Source organism: Antennarius striatus, chromosome 5 (genome assembly GCF_040054535.1).
Source record: "Antennarius striatus isolate MH-2024 chromosome 5, ASM4005453v1, whole genome shotgun sequence".
Taxonomy (NCBI): domain Eukaryota; kingdom Metazoa; phylum Chordata; class Actinopteri; order Lophiiformes; family Antennariidae; genus Antennarius; species Antennarius striatus.
In genome coordinates this window covers 12,316,377-12,337,493 of record NC_090780.1, presented here as the reverse complement: position 1 = coordinate 12,337,493, position 21,117 = coordinate 12,316,377, and the positions used below count along the sequence as shown (strand labels likewise).

General features: G+C 39.4%; 1 protein-coding gene across 1 annotated transcript; it reads left to right on the top strand.

Moving 5' to 3' along the window:
- Window positions 1-419: 419 nt before the first annotated feature.
- Window positions 420-8,493, top strand: LOC137595704 (aminoacylase-1-like). The gene is made up of 15 exons (XM_068315942.1): window positions 420-485; window positions 785-929; window positions 1,722-1,786; window positions 1,884-1,988; window positions 2,071-2,165; window positions 2,330-2,406; window positions 2,662-2,751; window positions 4,783-4,839; window positions 4,937-5,010; window positions 5,535-5,584; window positions 5,795-5,939; window positions 6,093-6,161; window positions 6,249-6,328; window positions 6,847-6,907; window positions 7,035-8,493. The coding sequence occupies exons 2-15, from the start codon at window positions 803-805 to the stop codon at window positions 7,197-7,199; spliced, it is 1,260 nt and encodes a 419-aa protein (XP_068172043.1). The 5' UTR covers window positions 420-485; window positions 785-802; the 3' UTR covers window positions 7,200-8,493.
- The last annotated feature ends 12,624 nt before the right edge of the window (window positions 8,494-21,117 follow it).

Here is a 21,117-nt window from a genome sequence, read left to right as displayed (position 1 = left end):
AGTTTCACTTAAATAATTTGTTTTCCCAAAAAAGAAAAGGATTTAAGGTGACTGACTGAAGCTTGATCATTTTTTTCATAGCATGTTCATATACATTTTCTATTATGGCCGGATGTAAAGTTAGTAAATAAGTAAAGGTTCTCATAGTCCTTTTGTTTACAGTTTTAGCACTCATATTCAGTGATCTGAGTGAGTGGTTAAATATACGTTTTGTTTTGTTTGTTTAAAACAATAATCCTTGCTGATGAAACTTAGGTAGCCATTAAAAGAACTCTGGGGATGACAACCCATGTAAATTTGAAGACGAACCCAGTCATGCCTTTTTTTTTAAATGAACCCGTTGATGGTGCAGTGAGGCCTGAGAATACAGAATCTGCGCCCCTTCTTTTTGCGATAGGTCTTTTATTTTGAAGGGCAGGAAAGTGCCCGGTCAGCCGTGGTCACGAGACAAGACGAGACGCTGCACCTGACAGACAAGTGTCAACGTAAGTCACAACTATAACAAGTATTAATGACTTTAGTCTGCGTTATAGATGCCCTGTAATCAGTGTTTGCAGCATTTTAGTGAACGAACTAGTCATTAGGATGCAGACATAGCTTCTGCGAGAGCCACAGCGAGGAAGAAGTTGGCCAAACATTCGAGGCTAGCTAGCTATTTTAGCATCAAATTACCTCGAATGCGATCGTCTTGGTAGCAGTCTGATCTCACGGGTGTGACGTTTAGTCAATGTCTGATTGCAATATGTGGTTGTGTGTTACATACTGTTTACCTGTTTCTTCACAGGGGTGAAATACTGTCACTATGCTGCCTGATAAAGACGGTCCAGGCGTTGGAGGTGGACGCAGCTCCTCTGAAGGAGAGGACCCCTCCGTCAGCCTGTTCCGGGAGTACCTCCGCCTCAAGACTGTCCACCCGGAGCCTGACTATGGTGATAAATCTTCTTTACAATGTGCTGCAATCGAGCCACGTGCTGTCGGACTTTTTGAATATTTATCTGTGGTTTAACCCCATGTACAGGTCGTCGTAACGTATAGCTACTGGAATTTGTAGAATACACAAATATTTTCTGTGTTTCTGAATTTCTTGGCGGTTGTCAGTCATCCAGGTCATGTAAAGCTTGGAGATGATCCGCCTCTTGGATGTCATCCCAGAATGATGAATGCATTCAATGCAAAGACCTATGGTTCTGTTGTTTTACAGTGGTTATCGTAAGATGATATGACTGGTTAAAGAAATTATGTAATCATTAATAATCAAACCTTCAGTTAAACCTTCTAGCTATGACGTCTCTTTTTGCCTGTGTCAGTCGCTAACATCTGTCATATCTGTACTAGCGGTACATTTTGTATTTGTGTTTTCTGGTCATTAAATATTCACAGAGCTTGAGGAGTTGTATTTGTTAAGATTCATATTCACAATGGGCCTGTTTTTTGTTCAGAGCATGCTGGATGGACTATTTTGCGCAGATGGCCTTAAAGCACCCATTAGTAAGACTTAAGGACACTGACTGAATAATGGACCTTCATGCTTTTCTCTTGGTTTCCTCGTCACGTGAACTTGAAAGTTGATGAGAAGTTATAAGTCAAAGTTATTCATTATATTGTCGTAAAGTCCAATAGTACTGCCATAAAATAGAAGCATTGATCATGACTGATTAGTGTTCTGATAATTCTACATATCCTTCAACAGACTGTTGTGCTTTCCTTTTATTCATTTACAGATGTAGCTCTTTGGTTCCTAGACAGAGTGGCAGAGGAGCTTGGCCTACCTCTTAAAAAGTATGAGGTGTGTGTGTATTGATTGATTATTGTTACAAACATTTAAATTCAGTTTAGAAGTTAGATATACAATTCACCTTATTTCTTGCCCCCTCTCTCTTTAGATGTGTCCAGGCAGAGTTGTGTCAATCATGACATGGGAAGGGACAAACCCAACCCTGAAATCCATCTTATTGAATTCCCACACAGATGTTGTACCTGTTTTTCAGGTATGGCTTTCATTTCTACTAATGCCAGTGCGATCTGTAATAGAAAGGAAAAGAAAAGATTTGATATAAATCTCTTCTCCAGGAACACTGGAAGTACGATGCTTTCAGTGCTTTCAAAGATGCAGAGGGCAACATTTATGCCCGGGGATCACAGGACATGAAATGTGTAACTATACAGTGGGTATAAAATGCCTTGATAGCTTTTTCTTTTAACAGGACTTGTTCTCTTGTTGTGATTGTAAAACTGTTCTCTGTGAAATACCTGTTGCAACACCCACTCTAACTATCTGCCTACAGCCTGATTTCTGTCACAACATGACCGTGTCTTTTGTTCTTTTCAGGTACATCGAGGCTGTCAGAAGACTGAAGGCAGAGGGATGGAAACTGATGCGTACCGTGCACTTAATGTTTGTTCCTGGTAAACACTTGATCACTGTTCCTAATTCATAGTTTGTTCTCAAAGGTCTCTGAGGTCTACCTAAATATGTGTTTAATAGTCTGTAATATGATGAGGCTGCTGATACATGTAGTATTTTGTGTCTTTAATTTAAGTCTGCCTAAGTAGCATTTGTTCTTTTCCTACCTAAATTTAAGCAAACAGGGTTGAAACAGCACTATGAAAAATATTACTTGCTTAAATTATAACACCTAAAATATTTTTGTTTCTCTTTAGATGAAGAAATCGGAGGTCACAAGGGAATGGAAACATTTGTGAAGCATCCAGAGTTCCAAAAATTAAACATTGGCTTTGCCCTTGATGAAGGTAAATAAATAACTATTCTCAACTGCTTTAAGAAGTCAACAGTTACCTGAACCTTGAAGGTCATTCATTTGCAAATACAGTAATCCCTTGTTACTCACTGTTAATGCGTTCCAGGACCACCCGCGAAAAATAAAATTCTGCAATATATTGACCAAGTATTTATTTTATTATTTCCGGTATTTTAAACATTTATGAACCCTCCTCATACTGATATTAAACTACCTTATCTCTGTCTTACCTTTTCCTACACTTTTTTAGACTTGTAACACCCCCAGTGTTTCTCATGGTGGGCAAGGACGACGCACACGATATTCCTTGAACGGTCTTTATTTGGCGTCCAGCCTTAACAAGGAACAAACAAGAACTGACAACAATCTCCCGCTCACACCACGTTCTCAGTCTCGCGAACACATGCAGAACAAACACACGTAGGTCAACTCTGGGAAACACACAACAGAACAACACGGGTTATCACAGACTGTTTTAAACACTTTGTATTAAAGAAAAGTTGCAGGAGGAACTGGGAGTAAGAACACAGCGCACACGCGGATGCTGTCAGCCAATAGCATGCACGTACGGTATCACATGACTACTAAAAAATACACAATGTAGTGAAGCCATGCATCTTGAAGCGCGAATAAGGGAGGGATTACTGTATGTTTTAAGCCAGAATCATTTAGATACTTAATTCTAATCACCACAAAATGTACATTGTGTGCTCGATTTAGTAACAATCATAGGAACAATAATAATAATAATGATAGTATTAATCATCATAAGTATCATTATAATAATAATAATCAGTCCTTTAATGATATCCCTAGGGAAATAACTTTTTTTTCCACCCTAGGCATTCACACGTGTATATATCGTACAGGCACACACACACACACACACGGGGGCCTGTAGACATGCAGATAATGGAAGGTATGGAAGGTAGAGTGAATTTGATGATGGAAAAACATGGGTATCTTTGCTCTGTTTCCACTTATGAAAACTGTGGGTAGCTCTCACGTGGGGAGTACCATGAGCAGCTTCTAGGGGGACGTTGCATTGCTCAGGGACACCTCAGCAGTGCTCAGGAGGTGAACTGGCACATCTCACTGCCAGTTCACACTCCAAATGTTTTTGGCCTACACGGGTCTTGAACTGGTGACCCTCCAAACACTCCTGCCAGTGGTGTTCCTCTCGAGTGCTGTGCAAGGAACATTACATCACACGCCACATCATTAAATTGTAGTAACACATTAGATTCATGTTTTAATATCCGTGTTGAAATGAGTGTTTAATAAAATGCATTCTAAGTTGAAATTAGACAAGGAAACAATAAATTCAGCTCTTGGTGTAGCATCCTCTGACTCAGTCTTATTGAACAGATTAAACTGGGACTAGATGTTATGACAGTACATTCATAAAACAATATGAAACTTTTTGTTTCTGCATGACAAATTTCAGATACAACAAACCTGGGGTCTATTTTAAGCAGACAGTGGAAATATTTTAGGAAATGAATGTTGTAGAGATAAAGCATCATTCTCGGCAGAATTCGATGATGGAAAACATGGGAACTTTTGCCTTTGTTTTCACTTATGAAAACTGTGTTGCTGAAGAGTCAGTTGTTGTTTATCCTAATTAATTATAGTATAACCACGTAATAGCTAACTATTACCTCATTTTAATTTTTGGTTTGATGAGTTTGTAAAAAGAGAAATCCATAATGATCAATAGTAATAGTAATAATAATAATCGTGAAGGTAATATGTGCTGTCAGCTTGAAGGTGTTCATCAGTGTTTTAGGATTTGTTGTTTCTGTACAGCAACATAATAGTAATGTGTATATATATAGTAATGTATAAACATTTTAGTTAAAGCTTTTATTGTGCTTCATGCAGTGTGGCAAATTTCCTGGCTAATCTCTTGATAAGAGTTTGAACAGATATCATTTACACCTGATTTGATGCCTGAAGACACTCAACTACAAGGTGTAAGTAGTGGTAACAACGACTCGTTTCATTCTGTCCTGTTCTTTAGGCCTGGCCAACCCTGGAGAGGCCTTCACTGTGTTTTATGGAGAGAGAAATCCCTGGTGTGAGTATAACATGCATTAAAATGCTGCAGGCACTGGGATTTTTTGTTGAATGATGAATTTGATCTTGAATGAAGCTGAATAACATATTGTTTCCAGGGATAACCATCCATTGTCCAGGTAGTCCTGGTCACGGCTCAAGATTTGTGGAGAACACAGCTGCTGAGAAGCTGGTGAGTCTCAATGAGTTACTTTTAAAGTTGAAAAACTGGCTGTACAAAGGAATTAATGTCATTCATTTGTTGGTATATGATACGGTTTAACCCCCTCATTCACATGCAGACACACACAAGAAACTATGCAAATAATGAATACGTAATTAAATCACAAAACATCACAAACATATGTGGTGCAGGATTGTCTCACAGCCAGAGGAAAGAAGATGCTCCTCTGTAGAAGGGTGTTTTTGTGGTAGTGCAGCAGATACTTTTGTTTATTTTATCAGACAGCTGTAGAATAAACAGGATATGACTATAGTGAGGATTGTTGGCAACTATTCCTTGGGCTCTGTGAATAATGAACCTCACATCATCAGTGATGCTGAGCAGATGATCATCAGTGATGTTCTGGGTCCTTTTGATGAACAGGAGCATCACAAACATAACATCATCAAACCAAAGCAGTTTTTGATGGTTCCAGGATGAATGTTTTTATTGTTCCTCTGCGGAAGGGATGACAACATTTTGTTTCTTCTTAGCGACAAGTCATGAACTCCTTCCTGGAATTCAGAGAGAAGGAGAAACAAAGGTGAGATTGAGAGACAACTCAATGTATATGAAAAGCATGTGTCTTTTTCATTTATACAGGTACGCCTGTGATAAAGCACACTGAACAAAATACTGACCCTAATGAAATGACATGCAGGAAGAATTTTTCATACAGTTCTCAACACTAATTGGAAAATACAAATCTTAAAGGGTTGAGTTACAGCATCACTAACAAATGTGTGCATTTCAGGCTAAATACTAGCGAGTGTTTCACACTTGGTGATGTCACCACAGTGAATATGACCATGGTCAAAGGAGGTGTGGCCTACAATGTCATCCCATCTGAAATAGATGCCAGTTTTGACCTAAGAATACCACCTACAGTCAACCTACAGGTGTGTGTAAGCATGTCTGCCTGTTTGAGGTTGACAGAATTTTTTTTTTCTGATTTTGCAAATGTCATCAGTCATAGTTACAGGTGATGGTATGTGTGTATTTTGATCATCTTAATTTTAACACTAACCTTTACATTATTGTCATCCCACCAGGAGTTTGAGAGGCAGATCAAACAGTGGTGTAAAGAAGCAGGAGAAGATGTAACTTATGAATTTGCTCAGGTGAGTGCAAAGAAATGTAAAATTTAGATTATTTGAAAGCTTTTTTGTTCCTGTCAATTGGGCTGAATTGACTTCCATTCATTGCAGAAACATACAAACCAGGCTTTGACCTCGACCGATGAGAACGATCCTTGGTGGAGTGCTTTCAGGGAAGCCTGCAAGGCGTTGTGAGTATCCTCTAAACAGCAGTACATAGTCTGTTGACACAAACACAAATGTTAACAAGATGCGTTCAAAAGCTCAAATTTCTAAAGATTCTAATATAAATATTTGATTTTTAGTTTAGTATTAACTCTGTGTAGTATCTTTATACATTTTTCTTTCAATGGTAGAGCCTGCACACGAGATGATCCTACTATGAACTTTAGGGCCCAAGCAGTCAAGTGGAGATCCTAAATGTTATGTGTTAGCGTTAATAACGTGTGGACTTTCTTGTGTTTCTGCCCAGAACCAAATTTTTGAAACACTTGGCAAACCTTTGAATGTATTACTGCCATGAGATTCACACTTTATCAAAAAATGTTCCCACAGTTCCTACAATGCACTTCTTAAACAAAAAGAAAACCTATTGCACATTTGAGTTTTGCTTTGCAGATTATAAGTGTAACAGACGATACACTGAAGGATTGTACTAAATCTGTACTTGTATCAAGCAAGCTCTCTTATTTCATTATCTGCCCTGTAGGAATATGACTTTGAAAAAAGAGATATTCCCAGCTGCCACAGATAGCCGCTTCATCCGAGCTGTGAGTATAAGTTGATAGCATACATTAATGACATACATAGTTGAACATTTTCAATGTGACTGAGTGAAAGCTAGCCTGTCTTTCAGTTGTATGCCCTGTCATTTTGTCATTTGTTTGTTCAATCTAGGTGGGTATCCCTGCTATCGGCTTTTCACCAATGAACAGGACGCCAATCCTGCTGCACGATCACAATGAGTATCTTAATGAGCAAGTCTTTTTGAAAGGCATCAGTGTGTATGAGAAGCTCATTCCAGCTCTTGCCAGTGTTCCTGCCTGTCCTGATGAGGCATAGAAATGTCTTAATTTCTAAAAGAATCCTGTCTGAGAGATTTTGTGATAACTCTTTACAATACAGGTGCATAACTGTGCTCACATTAATGCTTAAGTAAAGCACAAATCATCACAAGTCAATAAAAGATGAGGAATCACGAGGACTTAAGCCATGCATTAATGTTACCATGTCTGTACATGTAGACAGTAATTTGGGAGTCAGGTTAATCAGTTAATCAAAGGAGTCTTCAAAGGAGTTTCTATAAATTTCATGGAGTGTCTGAAAAACCAAACAGCCGCTCGCATAGGTCAATACAGAAGAGCCAATTCCTCAGGACAGGATTTGGCAGTCTTCCTTCACCTCAAAGGAGAGGGACACTCATTTCAGGACACCAGTGTTTTGGACAGGGAGGACAGATGTTTTAGAGAGGAGTGAAAGAGGCCATCCACGAGAAATGAGAAGAACCACTTGGCAGATTGACTCATGTGAAGTGGCTCATTCTAATGCCTCCCATTAGCATGTGAGGGCTTGATGATGTCATCAATGTTTGTAATTCGACAACCACGGTGGACACTTCCTGGTACTCCATAGCGACCATTGTTAGGCAGCCAGATGGGTCCTGGCCACGGGCGTTGGAATATGAATACACTGACCACATCTCAGAGTTTAGAGGCTGAGGCAATACCAACCACCACCAGAATTGAAGAAGCCTCTTGGATGAGACATGAAGCCTCTTCAAGGACCTTTCTAAAAGTCCACTGGATTGACTTAAAAACCTTTGAATAACAATGAACTGGATGAATGAGAACCTTCACAGAAATCAAGTAGACTTTTCATTGTTGTTGTTTTTTCAGCAGTCAATTCATCACTCATTCAGACTTGTGCATTAGTTCAGCATTAATGTGTCAGTATGCCTCTGCAGCAAGGTGTTATGTATTTTACTCATAATCTGAATAATTTGAGTGATTTGTAGAGATTACCAAAGAAAACAATGTCGAAAGACATAGCAGAGCACTTTGATTCAATAGTTTTTTTTATGATCCTCAGGAATTGGGAGCAGTGAGCTTTGCATTACTGTGCTCAGCATTGAATCACTTTTTAACATACTGTATGTCTATCACTGACTCAATGTGCCAGTTGCCATGTAGTCTTAAAGACGTTTGCCTGTTATAAACACTGTTTTCAATCTGTATGGTCATTTATTATAATGAGAAGAGGATTGTTGAAAATTTCAATTATTTCTATTTAGGTTTGGCTGATATTAAAACCAAAATTATACAGATTTAATTTTATTTAATAAAGATGAGTGAATACATGCATTTGTTCATTACTTTAATGCCACAGTACTGTACACATAAACATTGAACTGGATGAAATTGGTGAGTTATAGCTGCCTGTACTGAAATAAATAATAAAACCTACCAACCGAATGACAAAGCTTTCATCAATTAAGAATACCTGAACACCAGTTCAGATGAATTGAAGTAAATGAGAATATTCATCACTTGAAAGATATGTGATTATTAGTAATTGTCTGAAAGCTGCTGTTAGAAGCTCTTAGACTTTGAAACTTAGGTTCTTCAGGGAGATTGAGATTGATTACTCTCCCCTCCATAAGTGTTGGAACAGTGAGGCAAATTCCTGTATTTCGCTGGAGGCTGAAAACATTTGGGCTTGATATCAAAAGAATGAATAAAAAAAAATTAAAAATCATATCAGCTTTATTTCTAGGTATTTACATCTGGATCCGATACACAACTTATGAAATATTTTGTAATGGAACAAGTTTTTAGGTGAGCAAAGATGCTGGAACAGATGGACTTTAAATGTATAAGATGCAGTATTTAGTTACAAATCCTTTGTATGCAGTAACTACATTGAGCCTGTGACCCATTGACAGCAAACATTTGCATTCTTTTGTAAAGCTTTTCCAAGCCTGCACTGCAACTTCATTTAGTTGTTTGTTTTGGAAAGTTTACTTCTTTCAGTCTCCTCTAGCAGATAAAATGCATGCCTTACAGAGTTTACGTCTGTAGTCTGACTTGTCCAATTCTAAAACTGTCCATTTTGTGCTCGTTGATCTCTGTTATTTTGGCAGTGTCATTTGGGTCATCATCCTGCTTCAGTTTGGTTGCATAAGATTTTTTAAATTGGCAAATAAAATGTTTCTGTAGACTGCTGAGTTCCTTCTGCTTCTGCCACCACTGGTTACATCATCAATGAAGATCAATGAGACGGTATCAGAATAAGCCATTCAAGCCCGAGCCTTGACATTACTACCATCATGTTTCACGGATAAAGTTGGACTGTATGTCTTGGAATATGAGCAGATCCTTTTTTCTTACAAACTTTAGCCTTTCGAATATTTTGGTAATGTTATTCTTTGTCTCATCAGTCCATGAAACCTTGTCCCAGAATATTTAAGGCTTGTCTCTACTTTTTGACAAAGATCTTTACTGCGCTCTCAATGTTTGTCATCAACTGCTGCTGCTATCCTTGGTTCTCCTGTTTGACGTCTGTTACTTGGTACACCAGGGATTTTCTCCTTCAGGACATTCAAAGTGGTCATACTGACTTTGGCCAATGGTTCTGAGTGATTTTCCTTCTCTCAATTTTGCAAGTGTTTTTTTTCTCACCCATTGACAGCTCTCTTGTTTTCATGATGGCTACACCTCTAACTACGCAGTCGTAACAGGTAAAACTTAAACTAGAAACTGGTTCTGCTCCAACAGAAGTATTAATCTGGACTCTCTTCCAGTCATTCAGGACTGAAGAAATTTCTTGGATAAAAGATGATACATCTTCAAACAACCTAAAGCAAGACCAGTTGATTAAAGAAAGATTAAACGTAAGAGGAGTGAGCAACAGAACAGTATGAGAAATTAAGTAAAACCCTTGCTTAATATTAATTCCAAGCAGTGGTTGGCAGACCACAGAAACTACTCAATATCACAAAGTCAGACAACCAGCAGCTGACAAGAAAAGCTGATCCATATTTTCCGGTTGAAGATTACAGCCCTCCATGATAACCTGCCAACATAAATGACTGAGATAACAGCTCATTTCCTGTCTCTGAACAATATAGAAGCTCTTTCTAGGTATCGACAGGCCTTTTCATCTCCACTCCTGAAAACAACCCTGAAAGCAACAAGGCCATTGGACAAGTCACCATCTGTGGCATGCACGAAAGTGATGCCTGTTAAATGTTGTTTGCTTTGTTTTAATTTTTGTTGCTCAGTTTATTGCAATGTCATAATAAAAATTTAGAGTTATAAGAGCATAAATTATACTGTGTTATGAAATGAAGCTGTTTCCTTTTTCTGATGAGCACTAAAACACTTGCATTGATTTACAATCAAATTCTTGTGAAACCAACAATATAACTAAAGTTATCTCAAACCATTTGAGCTTAAACTAAGTCTTCCCTCAAAAAATAATACTGCATGTTACTTAATTCAATCAGTGAAACAATTTTACACTTACAAATATTGAGTAGATATGAAATCTCTCAAATCTGTTAAAACCTGAGTAATGAGTAAATCTAAGTAATATTTTCAAGTATGTTTGAATGAATTGATTTGGTTCAATTACCACATACATTTACTCAATTTAACGGAAACACTTTTTTAAACATATGGAAAACCTGAGTAGAAAGAACCAAACAAACTGAGTAAATATAATTGAAAACATTTGTAGCAGATAGTTGCAAATTTGGCTGACTAAAAAAATGTGTTGTACCGACTGATTTTTTATCTTAATTTTAAATGGAAAATATTGTGTACTATAAACCAATATGACCAAGAGCTTACAAAACATGAAAGCTTTATTTTTAAACATTTTTTCCATAATCTACAGCAGCACATTCGAAGCTGTTACAGGACAGGGAATTCAGGATACCAAAGATCAAATGCTTCTGAACTAAAATGCCTCTTGCCAAATGGCCATGAAAAAAAAAGTTTCATATTATTGAAAGATGTATTATTCACACTAAACATATTGATGACTAGTAGCTAGGCCTATAACAGTTTAGAACATGAAGGTGAAGATCATCTCCAGCATACGTGGCTTCATGTTTAGATGTGACAATACAACTCTTGTGCTTTTTAAAACATACATTTCTCACAATTGCAGGTACTTCAAACTGAATATACAAACCTACTACTTCCTCCTTTAGAAGCACAGTATTTTAGTCACTTCTGGTGAAGACTTAAACTCGTAATTAAAATTTGAAGTCTCATGCCTCTCATGAATCACCAAGAAAATAAAGGACATTAATGCAAAATGTAAATGTGTAAACAAAACATCAGTTGGGAATGAGTCTTCTCTGTGCTCATCTACCCAACAGACAACTATACCATCACATTGTTTTTCAGTCTTTGCACCTTTGTTGACAGATTTCTAGCATCCACTTCAAGAAGCATCTTTTGAAATACCTGAAAAGTGTACTTTAGAATTTTGGGGTATTGAAGGTCCAAGGCATAAGTTAGTCCAAGCAATTAGCAGCAGGCTCTGCTGAGATCTCCATGGTGGTTGAGTATGATGGAACCCTCAATGATAATACCAACATCCCTGACTTGTCCATTTTGAATTCGCACAAGGTACAGAGCCATCATATCTGCTGCAAGCTCTTCTTCCACATTGATTGCTGAATCATCAGAAGTCTGTAAACATTGTAAAGTGGTTTGAGCAAGCAAATACAAATATTATGTTCTAAATTGTATTATTTTATCTAGCATATACATTAATCTCTTGCGCATTCACGCTTCAAGATGCCCTGCTTCACCTCATCGTGGATTTTTAGTTGGCAGTCCCAATACTGTACATGCTTTCTATTGGCTGACAGCATCGGAAGTGTGCTGTGTTCCGTGAGTGCTCCGAGACTCAAGGAATGCTGCACACTTCCATGTATTAAATAAACACTTAAAGGTGCTTTAAACAGTCTATCAAAGGGTGGGAAAAGGTAATACAGATATAAGGTGGTTTAATATCAGTATGGGGAGGGTTCATAAACGTTTAAATTACCATAAATAATAAAGTAAATAATTTGTATTATGATTTCAAAAAGAATACAGGTAAGCCACAGGTGACATGTCAGTGTAGCAGTTTTCAACCAACACTACTTAAATGAAAACTTATTTAAGATATGTGGACTGAAATGTATCTTACCTGTGCTAAGGTGAACATAAATGGGTCATCACATTCGGTGTATTGGACATTGCATTTAGTCTTCTGCTGAGCACGCGTTTGAATCTCTCTCCCTCCCTCTCTCCCTGCCTTGAGATTACATCAGTTGTTAAGTGGCACCATATAAATAAAATAGATTTGAATTGAATGGCATGCCAATATGGAATTATTTTAGATTTCGATAATATTTGTGTCCCCGGTGCACTGGTGTCACGCCCGGAGTTTACCCCGCCTAACGCCCTCAGTAAGCTGGGATAGGCTCCAGCCCTCCGCGATCCACCACAGCAGATAAAAGCGGTTGACAATGAATGAACAATATTTGTATATTGGGTTTGCTAAATGGAAACACCTTCAAATTTAGAAATTACTTTACAGAGAACAGTGAAAGCCATGTTTTTTATTGCACTCACCTCAAACTCCTTAATTAGGGCCCCCAAATCTTCTCCAAGGTGATCAGCGCGACATCTGATGGCAACTTCTCTAGTCTTCTCAATGGGAATTTCACTCTGTTAAGGAGAGCATTTATTTAAACAGCTGACAAGATACAGTAGTCACTCTCAGTACAGATTTTGATCCTTTCACTTTAAATATTATAACAGATATGACTACACTGCCAAAATGAAACAAAATTTAGGTTACATGCAATGCAGGTTACATGAAGCTATCCTCCCTCTCTTCTATCCTCCTTGTTCCTCTCCTCCTCCCTTTGTTCTCTCCCTCTACTCTCCTCTTTCCTCTTCTCTCCTTCTCTTCCTCATGCATGAAGCAAATGATCTTTTTAATTTAATTTAATTTTTTAAAATCCACAGTAATACACTGTTATAATCCCTGAAGGAAAATTAAGAACGCACACTCTAGTTTTTGTTAGTCAATCAAATCAAATCACATGCATGCATATTAGTGTGTGCAGGCCCCTGTAATACACACACCACACACAAGGGGGCCTGTAGGCATGCAAGGGAGGTAGAGTGGCAGGCAGCTCCTTCTTGGTGCGCCTCAAATGAGCAGCTTTTGAGGGGGGACGGCACCTTGCTCAGGGGTGCCTCGGCAGTGCTCCGGAGGTGAGCTGACGCCTCCCACTGTTAGCTCGCCTCCGGGTATTTTTTTTGGGTGGGAGCAGGAATCGAACCGCCGATCTTGAATCATGGGACGACCCGCCCTACTGCCCGCTTTACCACTGAGCCACTGCCGCCCCCTCAATCTTGTGATGAATACAAGATCTTGTGTTGAATACAAGAGTGCCGAGGTAGTAAATTAGGTTCAGAAGAAAGAAGAGTGGCGACACAGGTAAGAAAAAGAATTGTCTCAACAGAGGAGTAAAGTCAAATACATGGAGTAGCATATCCATCTCTCTGCACGATGCCTCTGTCCAGCAGCACCTTTCTTGGCTTGGCAAACTATTTGAGTACATAATCATTTAAATAAAGTAAAATGGGCTTACACCATGGTGAAAGTGAACTACACATACCAATTATCATTAAAGAGTTACCCCAAAAATTCAAAATCCAGCCTGTAACGAGACAAACATCCACCTGCATGGTGACCCGACTCCAGAGTGAGTCACCAGCGCCCCAAAATCCTAAAAAGGCGGAATCGGTTCCCTTCTGTTTACTTGATGTTTTTAAGTTGTTACATCTCAAATAAAATTGAGTTGACTTGTTTAATAATTGCACTTATTAAAACTAACTGATATTTGTTAATATATTCTAAAAAATGTTGTTGAAACATACACTTATTACTACAAGTATTTAAACCATGTAATCTGTGAGTCAAATAATAATTTATTTTAAGTAAGTTAACTTAATTTACATGTGTCTATTTCACACAAATATTCCTGTTGGCATTTTACTAATTAATTTTGATGTAGTCAAATCAAATACTCATCATGATGATATTCAGAATTTTTCTTGAGCATGCATAACTATATATTACTGTCACATTTACCAGGTCTTTGAATCATTTCTTAGAGCGTTAACTTTACATTGACGCACAGCTGTGACTGAGTGTGATGATATGGAACTGTGAGAATAGTCAACTCTCTTGTCATATTAATGCAGGCTAGTAAATAACATTTGGTCATTCATACAGAAATGCACATATTATTGTATTTCTAAATGTTTTATGGGAGCGTTAAAAGCTTAGACAGTTTTTGCCAACATAAATTGAATTCCAAATGAGAATCTCTCAACAACGAGTTTGTCTAGCCAACAATTATTCAAAAACCTTGTCTTAAGGCAAGATTTTAAAAAAAGGTCGTTACAGTATATGTACATAGATTAAATTGAATATTTATTCAAACAATGTTTGTGGGGTGACAAATAGGGTGGTTAAGGTGAGAGAGAAATTAAAATGTCATCTGATGAGTAATACTGTTTTTATTAATTAAAGGTCAGTCTCATCTAGCGTTCAGCGCCCTTAGAGTTATCGTCCAATTATCAGTGTATGGCTCTCCGAGGGGGATCTGGAGGAAGACTGAGAAGTCGGTAATTAGTCTGCTCTCTCCTTAGGACATGACAGCAGTATTAGCTCATGGGGCCATCAAGGAGACGACTAAAAGCTGAACCCACATCCTTCCTCCCAGAGGGGACTGGAATCCTGTCAAGTGAACTGTCGAACAACTGAATGTCTGCCTGTTGAAAAACAGGTTAGTGCTCAAATGAATTACTCACAGCTCATATTTTTGAGGAAAGCTTTAAATAGCAAGATCATTTTCACTATGCAACCTGATCTGTCTGTATTGAGGTGAAAGTAATGTACCTGCAGGTTATTTCTCTGGATATAAAAAGCCCTCTCCCTCCGTCAGAGGACAGGATTAGACTCTGGCAGTGGCTCCCAGACACAGTGAGGAGGGCTCAAGTCTCAATCAAGGTCGCATCAGCATGGAGCTTCCCCACATTATTTAGCCTGACTCTACCTGTCCCTACACACACACACACACACACACACACTGCAAACAACTCATAATACAGCAACTCACACACAAAAACCCACAAAAACATTTGCAGCTATGGGAGTGACTTACACCTGTAATTTCTATTTCCTACTAAATAGTACAAACAGCGTCAGGGAAAGAATACGAAGTACAATATTCTTTACAATGCTATGAGTTTTACAGTTCAATCAGCTTTATTTTACATCTGGCAAGTTTATAATGAGTTGATGTGCACAGATGGTGCCTGCAGTATAAAGAGCATTCATACTGTAGGCTTCATTCATCCAGCTGAATGCCACTTCGCTGTCCTGCAGTGCAACTGCAGCTGTCCTATGGAGGTAATTACCACCAGCTCATGCTGATATCCATAAGATTCTCCCATCAGTGTGGATTAATTGTTATCTTTTGCAAATCTACAGCAAAATTATATTTGTTTTTGATTGAATATCATATCTAGAGGAGATTGAGTGGAGTTATCTCGAATCTTCTAAACCAGGACACCCGTGTTATAAACTTTCTGTTGTTTATCTATTTAGAATTTATGATACTAATTTGAAAGAAGAGCTTTATGCACATATTTGTGGGCCAGAGAAAAACATTGCAGATTGATTGTGCAAATATACACTAATACATTTTAAATGTAATATATATATATATATAATCTGTTTTGTAGGGCATTTAACCACATAATCTCTAATGTTTCATCTATGTTTAAACACTACAGTGTGTTGGGTTGGGGAACCACTGGAAGGCACCGTGAGTTTTCATGATCTGACTTGGAGAGAACAGCACCTCATGGACTTTGGGCACTTTTATTGTGTTTTTCTTTTACAGATCACTGCATAGCTGATGATGTCACAAGCATGTTAATTTTTACCAATCTGGGCCATCTCACAGATGAGCCTCCTCTCTGCCTGCATTTAATTAGACCCTGCAAACTGTGGATTTTCTGAAGAATCTCACCTCTGACTGACTTTCACATGATAATCCTGGTTCCTCTTAGCACGAGGCTGGTGTCCCCTGACAACGTTTCTTTCTTTATGAGCTTGACAACTGTTTGTTGTTGGATTAAGTCATTCTGATTTAATCTAACTTCCTTGTAGACACATGATGTGCTTTGAGGTTGTTGTGCTTTGTTCCTTATCCTTGCAGTATTGTTTTTCAAGTGCTCATTCAGCAGCTGTCCCACTTTTGTCTATTGACAGGGGACAGTAGTGTGATGGGAAGATGGAAAGAGTACTTTGAAGAGTTGATGAACGTGGAAAATGAGAGAGAACAAAGAGTGGAAGAGGTGACTGCTGTGGACCAGGAAGTAGCAAAGATTAGTCAGGATGAAGTGAGGAGGGCACTGAAGAGGATGAAGAGTGGAAAGGCAGTCGGTCCTGATGATATACCTGTAGAGGTATGGAAGTGTCTATGAGAGGTGGCAGTAGAGTTTCTGACTGGGTTGCTCAACAGGATCTTATATAGTGAGAAGATGCCTGAGGAATGGAGGAGAAGTGTGCTGGCGCCCATTTTCAAGAACAAGGGAGACTTGTAGAGTTGTGGCAACTACAGAGGAATAAAGCTGATGAGCCATACCATGAAACTATGGGAAAGAGTAGTGGAAGCTAGACTAAGGGCAGAAGTGAGCATTTGTGAGCAGCAGTATGTTTTCATGCCAAAAAAGAGTACTACAGATGCATTATTTGCTCTGAGGATGCTGATAGAGAAGTACAGAGAAGGCCAGAGGGAGCTTCACTGTGTTTTTGTAGATCTGGAGAAAGCTTATGACAGGGTGCCCAGAGAGGAACTGTGGTATTGTATGAGGAAGTCTGGAGTGGCAGAGAAATATGCTAGAGCGGTGCAGGACATGTATGAGGACTGTAAGACAGTGGTGAGGTGTGCTGTAGGTGTGACAGAGGAGTTCAAGGTGGAGGTGGGACTGCATCAGGGATCAGCTCTGAGCCCCTTCTTGTTCGCTATGGTGATGGACAGACTGACAGACGAGGTTAGACAGAAATTTTCGTGGACTATGATGCTTACAGATGACATTGTGATCTGCAGTGAGAGCAGGGAACAGGTGGAGGAGAAGCTAGAGAGGTGGAGGTTTGTCCTGGAAATAAGAGGAATGAAGGTTAGCCGCAGTAAGACAGAGTACATGTGTGGGAGGGAGAGGGACCCAAGTGGAAGAGTGAGGTTAGAGGGAGAAGAGATCAAGAAGGTGGAGGATTTTAAGTACTTAGGGTCAACAGTCCAGAGCAATGGAGAATGTGGAAAAGAGGTGAAGAAGCGTGTACAGGCAGGATGGAACGGGTGGAGAAAAGTGTCAGGTGTGATGTGTGATAGAAGAGTTTCAGTTAAAATGAAAGGAAAGGTGTACAAAACTGTGGTGAAACCAGCGATGTTGTTTGGTCTAGAGCAGTGGTTCTTCACCTTGTTGAAGGTACCGAACCCTGCCGCTTTCATATGCTCACTCACCAAACCCTTTAGTAAAAAAAAAAAAAATATTATTATTCTTTTAAAGATATAAGTACAGTATATGTTTACTGGTGTATTTAATGAATTCTGCATTAATGTCACCTTTTTCAAAGAACAAAACCAAGACAGTGCATGAACCCACATGAAATGACCTACATGCAAATCAGTGTGACTTCTGCTGTTGTTATTGAGAGACCAGTTCAGCATGGCTTCACCTTGGCAAGTGCTACTCTAATGTAATTTTTCACAGGTAAGTCTGTTTCTGTTGTTTTCCATGCAGCTTAAGGAAGTGTTCCTTTATTTTTACAAGTGCCAGACTAGAGTTGCTCAATTTGACATTGCAAATTATGCAGAACGCTGACTCCCATCATGTTCGTTATACAGTACATGTAAATTCACGTTAATAATAATAACAGTGGATGAGATTTATATAGCGCTTTTCTGGACACTCAAAGACGCTTTACATTGGATCCATTACTCATTCACTCCTCATTCATACTTGGTGATGGTAAGCTACCTATGTAGCCACAAGCTGCCCTGGGGCAGACTGACGGAGGCATGGCTGCCAGTCTGCGCCTACTGCCCCTCCGACCACCAGCGGAACAATCACGCACATTCACACAAGGCAAGGGGAGGAAAGTGTCTTGCCCAAGGACACAATGACAAATGACTCGGCGGGAGCGGGAATCGAACCGCCGATCTTGAATCATTGGACGACCCCCTATACCACTAAGCCACGGCCACCCGTTGCACACATTTGTCCAACCACTTTCTTTTTTTGCTCAACATAGTTACTATGAATTAAAATATTAAGAAAGCAATCAGATGACATACCATCATGACAGGCATAAATCGACAACTGAGTGCGCAAAATCCCCTGTAGCATAGGTAGGCTCATAGATGTAGCGTTACGTGATCACCTGCAGCCAGTGATGGCCAAGGGGGGCGTGTCATCACCAATTGACACGATGTGTCAAACGTTCACAGTGATTCGTGTACATTCGGCAAAAACACCCGACACATCGTGTCGCATGTTTTTTCTTGACTTCCGTCTCCGCCGAACCCCTGAGACCGACTCACCGAACCACTAGGGTTCGATTGAACACAGGTTAAGAACCACTGGTCTAGAGACAGTATAACTGAGGAAAAGACAGGAGACAGATCTGGAGGTAGCAGAGATGAAGATGCTGAGGTTCTCTCTGGGAGTGACCAGGATGGATAGGATCAGGAATGAGTACATCAGAGGGACAGAACATGTTAGAGGTTTTGGAGATAAAGTCAGAGAGGCCAGACTGAGATGGTTTGGACATGTCCAGAGGAGAGATAGTGAATATATTGGTAGAAGGATGCTGAGTTTTGAACTGCCAGGCAGGAGGTCTCGAGGAAGACCAAAGAGGAAGTTTACGGATGTAGTGAAAGAGGACATGAAGGTAGTTGAGAGAAGAGGATGCAGAAGACAGGTTTAGATGGAGGCAATTTATTCGCTGTGGCGACCCCTGAAGGGAAAAGCCGGAAGGAAAAGAAGAATAAGAATAAGATAAATAGTTTGTCACTCTATCACGGAATTCGTTAATCGCATGTGGTTCCTGGAGCGCATTAACCGCGAGGAACGACGGTGCATTGTATACCTTTGTAGGTACACATCTCTGAAACCTGATGAGATATAATCACAAAACAAAAAGCAACATTTTCAGGAAGCCTGAAAAATGTGTAGGTCAGGGTATAAAATGGTGAATTCAGGGGTGTCGCGGGATGTTGCCATCTCTGACTGCCTTGTTGGGTATTGTTTTTCAGCTGTATTCTCACAGGTTCAGTCTTTAATGTCCCTATTATAACAGACAGTGGCATCCTGAGTCATATTTTTACAGTGCATCCTCTTTTGACGTGCAGTTAGTGGGTGAATTTACTGTAGTAGGTTCCACTCCTCTGGACCTGTGCTGTACTGCAGCTATGCAGAGGAGTGTTCACAGGTTCTAGTTTTGTTTTCAGGACATGAGGCTGTTAGACCTTCTCACAATTATGTTCACATCAGCACCCATTTCAATGTTAACTTGTAATGGTGTCGCGCCTTCCAATTACTGGGTGACCAAGGGATGTGACTTCACAACCCCACTTGACCCCACTCACTGAAGTCCCATTCTTGCACACTTGGCTTCAGTGTCCAGTATAGTTGAGCCGGATACTCGGTTCATACAAGCATCCGGTACGGATAACGCATTTTTGACGAATGCGAGTACGATATGAATAAAACCCGTTAATACTCGTGATCGGACTGAAGGAAAATCATCCTGACTGTTTTCACACTCTGTGATTGGCCAGTCACACATACTTCCTGCTCCTCCCTACAGACTGCAGTTAGAGCGGAGTTTGTACCTGTCCCACTCTCCGGCACACTGTTGGCTTCACTGTTCCTCACATCTTTCTTCTTAGGTTTTCTTCAGCTTGCCTCTATTTCGGTGTTTGGTTACCTGGTTAACTTCCTTGTTGTTGTTTTTTTGTTGCACTTACGCGTGCATTTAAACACCGCCTCCACTCATCTTTTTTTTACCTGTTTGACCTAAATTCTGTTCAAATTAATAATTCTATACTTTATAAATATAAAGTATAGCACACACACACACACAAACACACACACACTCACTCACCGCAATCAACATGTTCAACTTCATGTGAAATTTATTTTATTTTTTTAAATTTTATATACTGGTTTGATTCCCGAAGGAAAAGAACACACACTCTAGCTAATGATTCAAACGCATGCATACATATATATTTGTGAGTACAGGCCCCTGTATCACACACACACACAAGGGGGCCTGTAGGCATGCAGGGGAGGTAGAGTGGCAGGCAGCTCCTTCTTGGTGCGCCTATAAATGAGCAATTTGTAAAGGGGATGGCAACTTGCTCAAGGGTGCCTCGGCAGTGCTCCAGGGGTGAGCTGACACCTCCCACTGTCAGCTCACCTCCGGGTATTTTTTTTGGGGTGGGAGTGGGAATCGAACTGCCAATCTTAAATAATAGGACGGCCCGCTCTACCGCCCGCTTTACCGCTGAGCCACTGCCGCCCCAAAATGGCAAGAACATTAGGTGCTAAAAATAAATAATTGAAAAAAAAAGTTTGATTATAAAAAAAATTAAACTTAAAAACAAGAAAAAAAATTCAAAGTTTTGTTAAGTATGACAATTCTTGTTCATGCATACTTCGTAGTTGATAATTTCCTATTGCATGCACTTCATTAATGCACTTTGTGTTTACTCGTTCTATATATAGTTCCTTTACTATTGTGATCAAAAGCGTTGAATCTCAATTCTGAGGCTCTTCGGTAAATAGTCATTCATAGACTTAAGAATATTCATGTTCTG

Coding starts and splice junctions, on each gene's coding strand:
- LOC137595704 (XM_068315942.1), top strand. CDS start 803: ATGCTGCCTGATAAAGACGGTCCAGGCGTTGGAGGTGGACGCAGCTCC. Junction 930..1,721: donor CCACCCGGAGCCTGACTATG/GTGATAAATCTT, acceptor ATTCATTTACAG/ATGTAGCTCTTTGGTTCCTA. Junction 2,752..4,782: donor TGGCTTTGCCCTTGATGAAG/GTAAATAAATAA, acceptor CCTGTTCTTTAG/GCCTGGCCAACCCTGGAGAG.